General features: G+C 47.4%; 1 protein-coding gene across 1 annotated transcript in view; it reads left to right on the top strand.

Moving 5' to 3' along the window:
• The window catches only part of Tead4 (TEA domain transcription factor 4), a 75621-nt gene that overhangs the window by 16007 nt on the left and 43104 nt on the right, over positions 1-16510 (top strand). Inside the window, exon 2 of the mRNA XM_028754436.1 lies at positions 14688-14942. Coding sequence (XP_028610269.1) covers positions 14688-14942 — 255 coding nt within the window. The remainder of the gene's footprint in view (positions 1-14687; positions 14943-16510) is intronic.

Genomic DNA, 16510 nt, shown 5'->3' with positions numbered 1-16510 from the left:
ATTCTAAAACCAGAATGAAGGCCAAGTATTTAGTGGTGACTTTAGGCACTGGGATACCTAGGTTTGGCTTGATCATGTCTGTGCCTTGCTGGGATGGATATAGACATGAGCTTCATGAAAGGCAGGCGATAATCCACTGAGCCACAGCCCATCCCAAGTCTAGACACACACACACACACACACACACACACAGACACACACACAGACACACACAGAGACACACACAGACACACACACACACACACACACACACACACACACACACACACACACACTGCAGAAGGCCTCCTTCCCATCTCCAGCAAGCCAGCCTGGCCTTTAGAAAGTCATCCTGGGGTCAGTTTTTTCTGGCTGAGTAAGCAGGCCTGGCTCCGGACAGTCCACTTTGCTGGATTGTTTTTCTTTTTCCTACTCATTCTCCTTCCTCTGTTCTCCAGGAACCATCTACCCACAGCTGACAGGAAACTTTCTTGTTTGGTTAACTTCATTTCCAACTACAAACAAGCCACCTTTCTTTGTCATCTGTACTTTGGACCAGGTCCCCTGAAGTGCCTTCTCCATCACATCTTTTTTTTTCTCCCTGCCTCTTTTTTTTTTTTCTTCCAGTGTCTTACTATGTAGCCCTGGCTGACTTTGAATCTGCTATGTAGACCAGGCTGACCTTGAACTCATAGGTATCCTGCCTGTGCCTCCTGGGATTAAAGGCGTGTGTCATCTTGCCTGTTTTTTTTTTTAATGACCTTTTTTTGTTTTTTGTTTTTTGTTTTTCAAGACAGGGTTTCTCTGTGTAGCCCTGGCTGTCCTGGAACTCACTCTGTAGACCAGGCTGGCCTCGAACTCAGAAATCCACCTGCCTCTGCCTCCCAAGTGCTGGGGTTAAAGGTGTGCGCCACCACCGCCCAGCTTTAATGACTTTTAAATGCCAAGGAATAGAGACATGGTGGTAGTTGTCTGTGACCCAGCACACGAGGCAAAAGCACCATAGGTTTGAGGCCATCCTGGGCTACGTATAGCAAGCCTATGCCTTAAACCAGCAGATAAACAGTTCTTATGGTAAAATACAACAGGCCAGGCCTGGTGGTACAGATTTGTAATCCAGAGGCTGAGGCAGGAGGATTACAAATTCAGTGCCTGCCTGGGCTGTACAATGTATTTGAGGCAGCAAGAGCCTGTCACACAAGGTGGGACGAGGATTGAGAACGGAGCGTAATGTAAAGCTCTGGGTTCAATCCCCAGTACCTCAATTAGTCAATCAAATATACTCATGAAAAATACCCTCATGGCTTGTTTTGGTTTTTCTTCCCGTCCTTCCTCCTCCCCCTCCCCTCTTTCTTTTTTGAGATGTGGTGTAATCCAAGATAAGCTGGAGCTTGCCACATGGCTCCGGCCAGCCAAGAACTCTTCAGGATTGGCTACTTTGGTTTCTTTGGGGGGAGGGGGGCGGTTTGAGAGAGGATCTCACTATATAGACAAAGGTGCTTTGAACTCACTGAGATCTGCCTCCTGAGTGCTGGGCTAAAGGTGTGTGGATCACAGGTGTGCGCTTCCACTTGACTCTTCATGGAGGGTAGCTGGCTGAATTTCACAGGCTGGCCCGCAACTTCCAATCCCCCTGCTTCAGTCCTCCGAACACTGGGCTTGCGAATATGTGCTACTATGCCCAGCTTTTCATCCTAAATATTTAATTTTCAGTTTACGTGTATTTTGCCTGCGTGTATGTCTGTGCACCACGTGTGTGCAGTGCCTCCTGGATGCTAGCAGATGTCAGATCCCCTGGAACTGGAGTTACAGATGGCGGTGCGCCTCCGTGTGGGTTCTGGGAACCAAACCTGGGTCTTCTCTGCAAGAGCAGCAACTGCTCTTGACCATTGAGCCACCTCTGCAGACCCTCTTCCTAACTCCTTACACCCGAGGTTTTGTCCTTAAATGTATTCACAGTTTGTACAGCTACCACCATCACCTATTTCCGTAACATTTTATCCTTGCCTACAGAATCTCTGTGCCAAAAAATTAATGTTTTCCCTCCTCCCAGCCTCTGGTAACTACTCTTCTCATTTCTGAATGTGACTGCTGTAAGTACTTCTTATAAAGTGGCCAAAGGTGGAGGGCACTGTCTGTGTCTGGCGTCTGGTTCATTCCACTTAGTAGAATCTGTTCGACGTTCATCCATGCTGGGGCATGTATCAGAATTTTATTGCTTTGCTTTTTTTTTTTTCTAACTGGATACTATTCCCTTGCATGGCTAAACCGTATCTTGTTTTTTCATTGGTCGATGGACACCTGGGCTGTTTCCACCTTTGGGCTATTCTGGAATCTTCCTTCCTGCAGGAAGCTCATCTAGCACATTGGCTGTGGTACTCTCGGCCTTGAGCTCAGCACCACAGTCCTTGGCCTATTTTTCTCAATAGGTATAACCGTGACTTCTGTCTTTGTTCTTGGAGACGAGGTCTCAAGACTTGGTCCAGGCTGGTTGTAGACTTAGTATCTTTCTTCCTTCCCCGAGTACTGGGATTACAGGCTTGTACTGTCACACCCCAATGGTGTTTTTCATGGTAATTACATCCTATAAAGGCACCGAATTAACAAACCCTGAACCATTACTCATAGGAGAAACACTGGGTTGCATTCATACAAGCCTCTGGTCACAAGATTTTTGTCAGCCAATTAATTTATGGGCTTGTTTTGTGGGTGCTTCTGTCTCAAGACACCTTGCTTCATGTACAGTGTTGATTCACTGACCCTGGGCCCACAGCAGAACTCAAGGCTGCCGGGAGCCGGGCTAGGGCACGTGTTTTCTCCCTCAGGCACATTCCAGCCTCTGGTGCTTAGGAACAGACAGTTCTTTGCTTGGGGCTGTTCGGTTTCTTTTGTAAGAATCATTTCTGTAGTATCCACGCGGAGGGTTAATTGGTGTGATGCTGTGCTTGGCAGCTCAGCCACGAAAAGTTAAAAGTAAATGGAAACAGTGATCAAAATAGGCTTGTAGAAGATAGACTGTGAGCATACATATGTGTATGTGTATATACACACACATACATACATGCATGCACACACATACATACACATACAAACATACATACACGCATACACACACATATACACACATACAAACATACATACACGCATACACACACATACATACACATACACACATACATGCACATGCACACATACACACATATACACACATACACACATGCATACATACACACACATACATACACATACACATATACACACATGCACACACACATATACACACATACATACATGCATGCACACACATATATACACAATACATACATACACATACACATATACACACATGCACACACACATATACACATACACACATATACGCATGCACGCACGCACTACACACGCACACGGAATTGTTTATTCTTTTGGTTTTTTTTTTTTTTCTTTCATTGATTTAGAGACCATCTCCCTGGCCAGCTTGAAACTTGACTATGTCAACCAAGTTGACCTCAATCTTGTAGTCCTTCTGCCTTCGTTCCGAAGTGCTGGAGGTCCCATTGTGTACCTGGTGGCAGAATGCAAATAGGTTTTATGTTTTACACAGAATATTTTCTCTCTCTGTGTGTATAATAGCAGTTATTGTCCTAACTCACAACTTGCTTGTTTCCTACGTAAGTAATGACTTCCTGCTAATAATTCGCCCATTTTCTGTCGATTAACAGATAACACATGCAATTTGCTTTTTTTTCCCATTCAACTCAGCTAGTTGACTGAAATATTCAGCTAAAAAACTGAGTGTGTGTGTGTGTGTGTGTGTGTGTGTGTGTGTGTGTGTGAGAGAGAGAGAGAGAGAGAGAGAGAGAGAGAGAGAGAGAGAGGTGGAGGTCAGAGGACAACTTGGCAGCAGTTGGTTTTTCTCCCATCTACCACATGAGCCCCAGGGCTTGAACTCAGGTTGTTATGCTTGGCAGCAGGCACATTTACCTGCTGAGGCGTCTCACTGGCTGTGGGTCCACTTTGAACAGTGAGATCGGTGTGGGATGGAGGCTCATACGTGTAAGTCTGGCCTTAAGGAGGCTGAGGCAAGAATTCATAATTCATGGGCATAGAATAAGATGATTTAGAATATATGGAAGGATGTGTGTAGGTTATACAAGACACATGCTTCAGAAAGTTTGGCAATCATGCCCTGGGGAGCACCAGAACCCACAGATGCTCAGGTTCCCAGTGGTGTTGGAGATCACAGATATTCCCAAAGACTGATTTAGAGAACTGATTGTACTTGGTCTTTATGGATGACTCTGGGCCCTCCTTCCATCACTGTGCACGTTCGATAGAAGTGTATTGCAGGCGGGACCATGTCTCACGGGGCTTTGTCACCAGTGCCTGGAGTGTGACACATGCTCACACCACTTATTGTTCTGTATTTACTTTTTGGGACAGGGTCTCCTATAACCTTGAACTCTCCTTGTAGCCCAGATTGACCTTGAATTCCTGATTCTCCTGCCTCAGTGTCCCTCCCTTGCATAATTCTGAATAAGTCAGTGAGAAGCAATGGGTGTTGCATCTATGAAGAGGAGATTTCTCTGGCCCTCCTTTCTTTCCTGAGAGTATATCTCCTTCTTGTCACTGGGAGGCATCCAGGCTGTGTTCGCAAAGAAACAGAAAGCTCAGGGCTCAGATGTTCCAGTCCCAGCCTCAACCAGTTCTGGGACCATTGATGGTCACTTCCCTTCCTAGGGTCTCAATCTTCTTACCTAATTCCAGACATCTCCAGGTCCCCTCTGCATGTCTGTTTCTCTCTGACACGAAACTTGGGGAGCAGCAGAAGCCCCTGCTGATGTCCATGGGAAAACCACAGCTGTCATCTTAAAGGGAATAAGAGATCATGTATGGCCATTATGAGTGACCTTGGCCCAGGAACACAGACTGAGGCTACCCCAAATTCCATGTTCCAGTGTAGACGCTATAGTTTCACAGGATATTTATAGTTTCACAGGAAAAAGAAAGTCATAAGTCAAGGCAAGCTTGAAATGGATGAGTAGGCACATCACAGAGGCAGGTACAGTGGAGATTGGGAGATCTATTCTCTAGGCCTAAGATGTTTTATGATAATACTCTAAGCAAGATTGACAGATGCTACTATTCCATTAATAACTTCTAAGAGGTTTTCAGTACTTGGGAAGCAGAGGCAGGCAGTTCTCTTAGTCTGAGGACCCAGCCTGGTCTACAGATTGAGTTCTAGGACAGCGGGGACTACACAGAAGAAACCCGATCTCAAAAAGCCAGAAAAAAAAAGTTTCTATTTTGTAAAAGATGGTTTATTTATTTTATGTATATAAGTTCACCATTGCTCTCTTCAGACACACCAGAAGAGGCCATCAGACCCCAGTGAAGATGGTTAGGAACCACCATGTGGTTGCTGGGAGTTGAACTCATGATCTCTGGAAGAGCAGTCAGTACTATTAACCACTAAGTCTTTCTATGTTTTCTTTCTATGTTCAACTTTCTATGTTTTAGCACAAGGTATTGGTTCAGATACAGAGTGGGCAAGGAATGGCTGTTCTAGAAAGCTAAAACTAGACCAAAATAAGGGTACTGGCCTCTGAACGTACAAAATTCTAATCTCCCCACTAATAAAATCTCAATTGGTCCATCAGTCTCTGCAGACATGGAAACTTGTTCCAGGAGTTTTCTGTTTCCTGCTAGACACAGCTGCTTTTCAGGAATTTTCATTCACAGTGAGGAAAGACTAGGAACACTCACTGCACAGAGACCCGCCCAGCTCCTCAGCTGGCTACCCTTCTCACATCCGATTTGCATCCTTCCTGCTGTGGTCAGACCATGTCCCCTTCTACTGGCTGTGAAAGAGAAGCCTGCTGATTTGCTGTGAGGAAAAGCTTCTGAGCCTGCACTGACTAGCCACTCACTAGCTGTGGGACTTGGGCCCAACCCTACACCATGAGGTGTCTCAGTTTTTCCATCTGTGAAATGGGCTGGGCCTAACTACCTCAGGGAGATATCTTGGGTGAGGGAAGACACAGTCTAATGACTAGTCCAGAGCTTGACACTTAAGGTCATTTACTCTCAGGGTAGAATGTGTCCCTCAGTGTGCTAGGTACCTTCTGCAGACACCTAGTTCTGCAGGTTTCTCTGCCATGTGTATCAGGAAGGAGGCTGGGAAGGTGGACACTCTAACCCAGTGATGCTATCCTCTCATCCAAACTGCCTCCTCCCCTTCTACTCCTGGGTTTTTTCTGAGCATTGATGATGAGGTGGTAGGTAGAGGTAGCACCTGCCAAAGCCAAGGGCCACCATCAGGCTTTGTGTCAGTTTGGGCTGCAGCAGCAGGAGGCAGGACCCAGGACCTGCACCTATGTGTCACACTGTGACTCCTACCGACTTCCACCTTAGCATGACTTTGGGGCAGAATAGCTATGAGGTGTTATGAGGTGTGTTGATTGACTTAGGCCCGGCCTGAGCAGGGAAGCATCCTGAATGATTCAGTTGAGATTCAGGAAGAGAGAAGAAGCGAGGGAAGGAGAGGAGAAGCCAGGGGAGGAGACTGTCTCTCTGTTTTCCTCCCTTGGGAAAGTAGAGGATCAATCCTAGAGCCTTGTGCCTGCCTACAAGGTGCCGGGCAGACACACCATCAGCCTGGTGGTTTTTTTTTTTTTTTTTTTAGGTTGGGCAGCCAGCCCTTGAACCTGTGGCAGGCCTCCCGCCTCAGCTTTCTGATTGCTGGGTTACCAACTGGCATCACTGTGCTGGTTCATTTTTATGTTTTGAGACAGATCTCTACATCTGTGGCCTGGAACTCACTATGTAGCCCCAGGCTGCCTTGAACTTGTGGTCTTCCTGCTTCTGCCTGCTGAGTGGTGGAATTTCAGGTATTACAACGCATTGCCTAACTTTTTTTCTTCCTCTTTCTCTCTCTCTCTCTCTCTCTCTCTCTCTCTTGTTTGTTTTTAACACAGGGTTTCTCTGTGTAGCCCTGGCTGTCCTGGAACTTGCTCCGTAGACCAGGCTGGCTTCGAACTCATAGAGATCAGTCTGCCTCTGCCTCCCAAGTGCTATTGAAGGCACTTACCACCTTTACCTGGCCATTTTTAAAAATATAGATTTTTAAATACATAGTTTTATTTTATTATGTTCATTGGTGTTTCCGCTGCATGTGTGAGGGTGTCGGAAACCCTGAAACTGGAGCTATAGACTGGTGTAAGGCACCATGTGGTTGCTGGGAATTGAACCCAGGTCCTCTGGAAGAGCAGCCAGTGCTTTCAACTGCCGAGCCATCTTTCTATCTCCTTCTTTCTTTCTTTTCCTTTTTTTTTTTTTTTTTTTGGAGATAAGGTCAGAATAGTGAAGGCCCAGAGCCTCTTCCCTGCCTTCCTCCTTCTCGAACGTTTCCAGGGCTAGCTTGTACTTTTGCTTCAGTTATTGTAATCACTCTAGGCGAGTGGACTGTGGTAGCGTCTGGTCTGGTAGGACTAGTCAGGGCCGGAGAATAGTCAGAAGCCATTGTACTCAATGGGCCAGGTTTCAGTAGTATTTCTCTGATCAAAGCTAGACGCAGTCAGGGGCAGAGTACCTGGTGTTAGGTTTGGTATTTCTTGTCTTGGTCATTGAGCCATGCAGGGAGCTCTGCCAGCCCAGAGCGATGATTCCTGTGCTGTGAGAACACAGAAGGGGATAGCTTTTTATCCCAACCTGTCCCCACTGTGGACTGCCGCAGCTGTTCTGTTGTGTCCTGTGTCCTTAGGTTAGGGTGGGTCTCCCAGAAGGAAACCTCCAATTTTCTTTTTCCTCCCAGCTTCAGTCATGAGTCAGTCTCAGCGATGCAGTGGGCTTGCTGTTTTAGGGACTGAAAGCGCAGGGTGTCAGAGTCCACAGGCAGTGAGGGTCGTGGTGTGACTGGACCTTTGGCCTACTCCTCCAAATCTCTTTGAGATGTGGCTGGAGAGGAGGCCAGGGGGAACCACTTCTGTCTTTGTGCTTCAAGTGCCCGGGCTCTTTCCTCATTTCTGTGGAACTCCAGGGATATCTTGTAAACATTCTGAGTTTCAATTTCCATCACATCCTGTTTGGATTAGAGACCGTGGGGGGTTGGTTATAGATCACATATTGACATCCCATGAGTTAATCAGCACAGACAGTCCCCAGGGTACAAAGGTCAGCGTGTGACTTTTCTGCTTTACAATGGTGTGGAAGCGATACACTTTCAGTAGAAACTGTTCTTTGAAACTTGAATTTTGATGTTTTCCTGGCTGGTAAGAAACAGTGTTTCTGCCGTGTGGGGCAGCAGCTTTGAGCCGCAATGTCTAGCCAGACACACGGTCATAGTGTTGCCAATATGGCTTAGATGCGGGTATTGAATATATTTCAGGAGCTGTACAAAACCGTAGTGTAAAAGTATGCAGGCAGGGTGCAGTATTGCATGCCTTTAATGCTCTCACTGGGGCATCAGAGGCAGGAAGGTCTCTACGAGATTGAGGCCAGCCTGGTCTAGTTCTAGGCTAGTTAGATAATTCAGAGCTACATAGTGCAACCCTCTCTCAAAGAAAAATGACAGCCGCAAAACAAACCCAGTATTATATCACTACTCTAACTTAAAAACAAATCCCACTGTGGGGCTGGAGAGATGGCTCAGCAGTTAAGAGCACTGGCTACTCTTACAAGAGGACCTGGGTTCAGTTTCCAACACCTACGTGGCAGACAGCACATAGCCTTCTGTTACTCTACTTGTGGGGATCTAACATTCTCTTCCGACCTTTGCAGGCACCGAGCACTCATGAGCACATACGTACATGTAGACCTGACATACACATAAAATAAAATCTGAAAAAATATGCTAAAAGTCAATAACTATGGGGGAAACAGAGGTTAACATTGCTTTAGAGATTCCATCTCACCCAGATCAGTGCTCTTCACTGTTAGGACAAGCGTGGATTGGTGTAGCCGCTAGTGGAGTCAGGATGAAGGTTACTCAGTCTCAAACTCAGAATCCTGCCTCAGCCCCCAAAATTCTGAGATACGGGCATATGTCACCATTTCCTTCTACATTAGGGTATTATTAACTGACTAATAAGTTTCCCAGAATGTATCCCATTGTGTGTGGGAGAACATCTACATTGTGAAATAACAGTGTTATTTGTCCTGGTCTAAAGAAAGGGAGTCCTTGGCAGAATCAGCTCATTAACGGTAATGCTGACTGCCTAAGTTCCGGCCACCGAGCCAGGAGCAGGGCATACTCTGATGTCTGAGTGATAACCATGTTCTCCAGTCAGGGGACAGGCAAACACGGTGAGATCACAACCCACAGCCTGTCACGCCAGCATTGTGTACTGACTGTGTGCTGTGGCTGGGGAAGTTAGGTGAGGCTGGGTGGTCTCTGTGGCCATCTGGGAGATTGGCATGGAGAGGACTTCCAGGTCCAAGAGCTTGGCTGGCAAATGCTCTACCACAGAGCTACAACCCTGGCCCCTAGCAGTCTGGCTTGCTTGCTATCCCAATCAAACTCTCTTCCTCTCCACCAACACCGTGCCCCTCACGCACGGCATCTCCGTGTATGACCTGTGGATCCGCAGTCTCTTCTGTTTCAAGAAAAGTACTTAGAAGGATCCTAAAACGATTCCAATTCCTGATTCTTCTGAAATTCCTCCATGGCCAGCACCTGTGGGCCTTGGGGTGGAGTGGCGTGGTCTTTGGGCCTGGTTGTCCCAAGTAGGACATCTGTTGGCTTTTGGGTGGGGCAGAGACAGAGCTAGAAGCCTCTGCCCAGAGCCTGAGAGCCAATTCGGGAATTATTTTTATTTCTCTGGCCATAGCACATGGTCTGGGCGGTGCTGCCATCTGTTTCCCACTCTACCTCTCTCCTGGCAGTCTCTGGAGGGTCACTTGAGGGAGGAGCAGGAGAGGGAATGTCTTTGGGCTGGAGTTGACTTACCCCATTCTTCTGGCCACGGGGCAGACTTGTGTGGGCAGTTTGCCTAGTAAGAGTGGGAGCGGCCAGCCAGTCACCACTGAGGACCAGGAGCACCACAGCCACACGGCCAGGGGACAGCTCACTGCAGTAATAAATCCTATGCGTGACCCGCTACCCCACTTTCCCTGGGACAGACCCAACCTTGGGAATATGGAGTGCAGGTCCTCAGAAAACCTCTCCCGTGGGGGCAATCTGATACAAATGGTCTCTAGTTCTCCCAGGCCTGTTCTTCTGGGCTGTTTTGGGCCCAACGTTGGTGTGTAGGAGAGGATAACATTGAGGAGGGATAGGGTCTAGAAGCGATCTCCTCTGGTAAGGCGGGGAGGGGTGGGGTCACATAAAATAGTATGGGGCTATCTGCTTCTTTGTATTGCCCTCCACCCAGCTCAGAGTGTATGGCTGTGCCCTGTCAGGCCCTAGAAGAAAAGGAAGCCTAACAGCTAACCTAATGGGGCCTTATGCATTGGAAGGTTAATTAATTACCGTCAGATATTAATCATCATTAGGGCTTAAGCTGTGTGTACCTGCCTGGCCTGTTTAAGGTTTCAGAGCTTGTATGGCAGGCTTGGCGCTTAAGAACAGTGGTTATTAAATACCCTGTACAGAGCACGGACTGGGTGGCAAGCCCTGTAGCAGACCTTACCTCCCCCACCATGGGTGTGTGCTAGGGGGGCTCAAAACCTAGGGCCTTGTGCTTCTAGTGTAAGGATTCTCACACTGAGTTACCTTTCTAGCTCTGATAGCTGTGCATTCCCCTCTGTGGGGACACCCTCTTCCTGTACGTATCTATAGGGTGCACTTGGAGGCCCATGAAGAAATACGGGGTCCAGGTGTAGAGTGTGCACCACAGACATTACCAGCACAGAAAGAAAGAACTCAGGTCCCTGGGTTTTATGAGCAAGGGCCAGAGCAATGGTGTGATTTACGGGAGGTCACTGTTGGCTGGAGGAGCAGAGCTATGCTGGTCTCCCAGTCCTCACACAGCATGGTACCATTTTACAGCATGAAGACCAGAAGGAAGGAGCGGAGCCCACCGCCATAGAGAGCCTGGGAGTCATTTCAGCTGTGTTAACACAGAGTCTGCTTGCTAGGGGTTTGTGGAACACCTTGTGGAAATTTTTAAAATCATAATCTCACTGCATTTGTATTGTTCCCCCTCCCCCCCCGCCAAAGTCCCTCCCTTACACAGAAATTAAACATCTTTTGGTCTCAGTGTGTGGTGTCAGCTGGCCTGGAAAACCCTATGTAGATCAAGCTGGTTCTTAACTGACCAATCCACCCGCCTCTGCCTCCTCATCCCCAGTACTCCATCACGGCCCGGCTTTGGGTAGTGTTTGAAGTGTTCAAAGTGAACGTCCTTAATCTTACCTGTAATTTAAAAGATATCGTCTCCATTGTTTTAGCAGGTGTCGAATTTGTGTAAGCTCTCAAAAGATGTCCTTGTTCAGATTGAAGAAGTCAGCTCTTTCTTTCTATCACTTCTTATCATTGTTTTGGTTGATAACAGTCATTGTTGTGGAAGGGTCTTAGATTTGATCAAACGGATATTCTAAATTCATGCTGTCTTAGCTATATTAGCTCTCGGTTTTGTTTTAGTGCTGGCATGGCACCCGGCCTCACACATGGGGACGCTTTACCACTGAGCCCCAGTTCTGCATTAGCTTCTGTTCCTATGTACTCTCCGTCCTGCCAGAGCCTTTGCTCAGTCTGTGTGGGTTACCTTCTCACGTCAGATTCCAGTCTGTAGTTTTCACACACCTTCTTTATTCCTGTCTTACATTTCTACTGCTGTGGTAAAGACCATGAACGAAAGCAACGTGGAGGAGAAAGGGCTTGTTTTGGCTTACAGTTTTAGTTCCCCATTGAAGGAAGTCAGGGCAGGAGCTTGGATGCAGGAGCTGACGCAGAGGCCACCAAGAGGGCTACATATCAGCTTGCTCCACATGGCTTGCTCAGCCTGCTTTCTTATACACCCCAGGGATGGCAACACCCACAGTGGGGTGGGCCTTCCCATGTCAGTCATTAACCAAGAAAACTCCCTAGAGACTTGAACACACACCGATCTAATGGGAGTCTCTTTCAGCTGAGGTTCTGTCTTCCTAGATGACCCTAGTTTGTGTCAAGTTGGCAAAAAACGAAGCAGCACAATTCCACGCTTTTCCTTCTTTTAACATTTATCTTATTAATCTTTGTAATTACGTATAGCTGTGTGTGTCTGTGTAGGTGAGTGTGGGCATCCACATAGGTCAGAGGTCTTGGATCTTCTGGAGCTGGAGTTACAGGTAATCCTGATCCTCTGGTGTGAGGGTGCTGGGAACTGAACTGGGGTCCTCTGAGAGAACAGTCTGCTTTTCTTTCTATATGGATATTTAGCCTGTGGGTCTGTATATGTACACCACCTGAGTATCTAGTGCCTGTAGGGGCCAAAAGAAGGCATCAGAAACTGGATTACACATTGTTGTTAGCTGCCATGTGGGTGCTAGGACTCAAACCCAGGTCTTCTGGGAGAGCAACCAGTGCTATCTCTCCTTATAAAGATTTAATTTTGTTTATCATTTGTGTATCTCTCTCTCTGTCTCTGACTTTCTCTGTCTCTGTCTCTCTTTCTTTCCGTGTGTGTGTGTGTGTGTGTGTGTGTGTGTATGGGTGTGTGTACATGCACAAACTTCAGGTAGACATGTGCCATGGGAATGGGACACAAAGGAGATCAGAGAACAGCTTTTCACCTGTCTCTGCCTCTTACCTCATTATATGAGTGCTGGGAGCACAGGTGTTTGCCGAAGCATCCAGCTTTTTAGAGGTTCAAACTCGGGCCATCTGGCTTCTGCGGCACGTGCTTTTGCCCACGTCACCATCTTCCTGTGCTGAGTCACAGTCTCTTGATCCTGACTGGCAAAATGGCTCCAGAGTCTCAGGGACTCTCCTGTGTCTTTCTCTCATCTCCAGTGGAAGCACTGACATTACAGACATGGGCCTCTTCATTCAACATATGTGTCTGGGGATCCAGACTCAGGTCTTCCCAGTTACACAGCTAGTGCATTACCCACAGACCATCTCCCAACCCCTTTGTTGGGGTTTGAGTTCTGGGTGAGAGCTATTTTCTCCAACAGTTTGGAAATATGTTATCTTGAGTCTTTTAGTGAAAACCACTATTAGTTTAATACGTTTTTCTGGGCTTGGGCTTGGCTGATTGGTGTGGCATCTTCTTGGTATGCAAGAGGTCCTGGGTTCTGTTCCCACTTGTATAGATAATCTGATATTTTCTATCCCGGATGCTTTTAAGATTTTGGGCATTTTTAAATTTTATTTGAATTTACCTGGATTAAGATTCATTATGGTTCCATAATTGGAGGACTCAGATCTTTCATCAACTGAGGAAGTTTCACAGACAATTGCTTCTTCAGTCATTGGCTTTGCTTTGTTTTTCTACCCTTTCTGGAATGATTTCTTGTGCCTCTAGGGATTGAACCCAGGGCTGTGTCCTTGCTAGGCAGCTTTCCTGTCATTAAGCAACATCAGCCTACCATCTTCATCTGTCAACAGTGTAAGGGGCCCTGATAGGACGTATGATCACACTATTGCATGTCAACCTGACACTCCGTATCTTTTAGACAACACCCCCCCCCCATTTCTCCCTCCTCGACCTCTGGCAACATCTACTGCAGCTTTTTTCTAAGTCTGCACCTGTATGAGCAGCTGCACCTGTAGTAGCTCCTGTATGAGCACCTATACATAGGACTGGCTTGTTTCACGACGATATCATGGACGCTCACCCGTGTTATAGCGTGTGGCAGGGTTACCTTCCTTTTTAGTGCTAATAGTATACTCATACTGTATTCTGTATTCATTTAAGGATGAATTTAGGTCACCCTCCAGGTTTTGGCTCTTGTGAATAGTGCTGCTATTGTTGTGAACAGTGCTTCCACTGGAGATGAGAGAAAGACACAGGAGAGTCCCTGAGACTCTGGAGCCATTTTGCCACTGGTATACAGATGTCTCTTGGAGCTCCTGTTTTTAATACTTTTGAATATGTATACAAAAAAGCGGGATTGGTGGGTCATATTTATCATCATCATCACCACCATCACACCATCATCATCATCATCATCACCACCACTATTATTACTATTATTGGTAGTGCTGAAGCTAGAGCCCTCCAGCACACTCAGTAAACCCTTAATCACTGGGCTTTCCCCCCCAACCCCGGCCCTCATTTTAACTCCTAGGATTTTATATACTGATTTCATGGGGTCTGCACTATTTCACCTCCCCTGTAATAGTTAAGATCCTTTTTGCCCAGAGTTCCTGGTGTCTGATTGAATCTGTCCCTAAGCCTTTGTTTCCTACTTCCCAGCCTTGTGTGTGTTCTTAGAAGTACAATCAGGGAGTATTTGTTTGCTTTCAAGACGGGGGTTTCTCTGTGTAGCCCTGGCTATCCTGGAACTAGCTCTGTAGATCAGGCTGGCGTCGAACTCATGGAGATCCGCCTGCCTCTGCCTCCCAAATGCTGGGATTTAAGGCTCAATCAAAGGAGTCTTTTATGCTCATTGTGCAGTTTAGAAGCTTGGTTTGCTGAGGGAAAACAACCTGCCCAATCCTCCCTGACCCTCCCCACTACCCCACCCCCGGACCTTTCCCTTTGTTCCCTGAATAACTGGCCTGCACTCCCTGGGCATCCTGCAGCTCACACCGTCCTTACTTTGCTTTGTTTCGGCTCTGACAGGTCCAACGGGTGCTCCTCCAAGCCAAGCCTTGGAGGGCAAGGCCGGCACCATTACCTCCAACGAGTGGAGCTCTCCTGACTCCCCGGAGGGGAGCAGCATCTCTGGGGGCAGCCAGGCACTGGACAAGCCCATCGACAATGACGCAGAGGGTGTGTGGAGCCCTGATATCGAGCAAAGCTTCCAGGAGGCCCTGTCCATTTACCCACCATGCGGCCGCCGCAAAATCATCCTGTCGGACGAAGGCAAGATGTACGGTAAGGAGTCTGTCGGAGCTGGGCAGAAGCTGGCGTTGTAGACCAGCAAGAGTGGACACTGTAACATTGGGGCTCCCCCAAATGACCTCTTGTGCCTTCTATTAGGTGCACAGTGCTTCTGTCCTGAGTTCCACAACATGATCGAAGCTCGAGAATGGGTGATGAGGGCGGGATCTGGCGAGGAGACCGTGTGCTAGTAGGGGAAAAAATGTTTGTTCAAGACAGGGTTTCTCTGTGTAGCCCTGGCTGTCCTGGAGCTCACTCTGTAGACCAGGCTAGTCTCGAAGTCAGAAATCTGCCTGCTTCTGCCTCCCAAATGCTGGGTCAAGGGTGTGTGCCACCACTGCCTGGGAATAGAAAATTTTATGAGGATTATCACGGGTGGAATAGAGTATCTCCATAGAGCAGACTAAAAATTTTTGTCTCGGCCGTGCGATGGTGGTGGCTCACGCCTTTAATCCCAGCACTTGGGAGGCAGAACAGGTGGATTTCTGAGTTCGAGGCCAGCCTGGACTACAGAGTGAGTTCCAGGACAGCCAGGGCTACACAGAGAAACCCTGTCTCGAAAAACAAAAAAAATTTTTTTTGTCTTTCTCTCTCTGTCTCTCTCTGTCTCTCTGTCTCTCTCTGTCTCTCTCTGTCTCTGTCTCTCTCTGTCTCTGTCTCTCTCTCTGTCTCTCTCTGTCTCTCTCTGTCTCTCTCTGTCTCTCTCTGTCTCTCTCTGTCTCTGTCTCTCTCTCTCTCTCTCTCTGTCTCTCTGTCTCTTTCTCTGTCTCTGTCTCTCTCTCTCTCTGTCTCTCTCTCTCTGTCTCTGTCTCTCTCTCTGTCTCTCTCTCTCTCTCTCATGCTCCCACACATGCATACATGCACACACACACCGTCATAAGCAAATGCTTGCTCTTCATGCCACCAACCTTAGATACAAATCCGAGGATTTCGCACTTGGTGCAGCAGGTGTGGTCCATGTTGTGGAGTGGAGACATGGACGCATACAGCTGACGGTTCTCTAAGGCAGACTGTGAGGGCTATGCCTTTCTTCAGGGAGGACCCCCATGTCCTGTCCAGCAGGACATTAAACAGGGGTCCAGGGAGGTCACCTGAAAGGGGGGGGGAAACCAGGCAAAGACATAAGGAATGACGACCTGTCTACCTGTCTATAATCTGATCAGATCATAATTTTTACTTTTTCATACACAGGTTATATACACAAAAAGGCAGGATGTAGGAAAGGGAAGGATCGTGGGTGTTCAGGGGGAGTACAGATATCTTCCAGAACAGAGTGTCAGCTGGGTGAAGGTTCAGGGGACAAATCACTATGACTCCGCCTATGATTCATTTGTCTTTATCTAAGTTGGTACTATCCACCAAGGTTACCTATCTACAAGGCCTATGAGTAGCCAGGCTTGGCAGCCTTCCACCAAAGCTGGCTGTTTACAATAACTCCTAGGCATCTGTTTCAGTGTTTTTCCACAGAGACCCAAGACTTGGTGCTAGCAGGCATGTATGTCAGGCCTATTGCTGATTTTAGGCCTATGGCTGATTTTAGGCCTTCAGTGTGTAAGCAGGGA

This window comes from Grammomys surdaster, unplaced genomic scaffold (genome assembly GCF_004785775.1).
Source record: "Grammomys surdaster isolate TR1022 unplaced genomic scaffold, NIH_TR_1.0 126013, whole genome shotgun sequence".
In the NCBI taxonomy this organism is placed as follows: domain Eukaryota; kingdom Metazoa; phylum Chordata; class Mammalia; order Rodentia; family Muridae; genus Grammomys; species Grammomys surdaster.
This window is presented reverse-complemented; position numbering and strand designations above follow the sequence as displayed.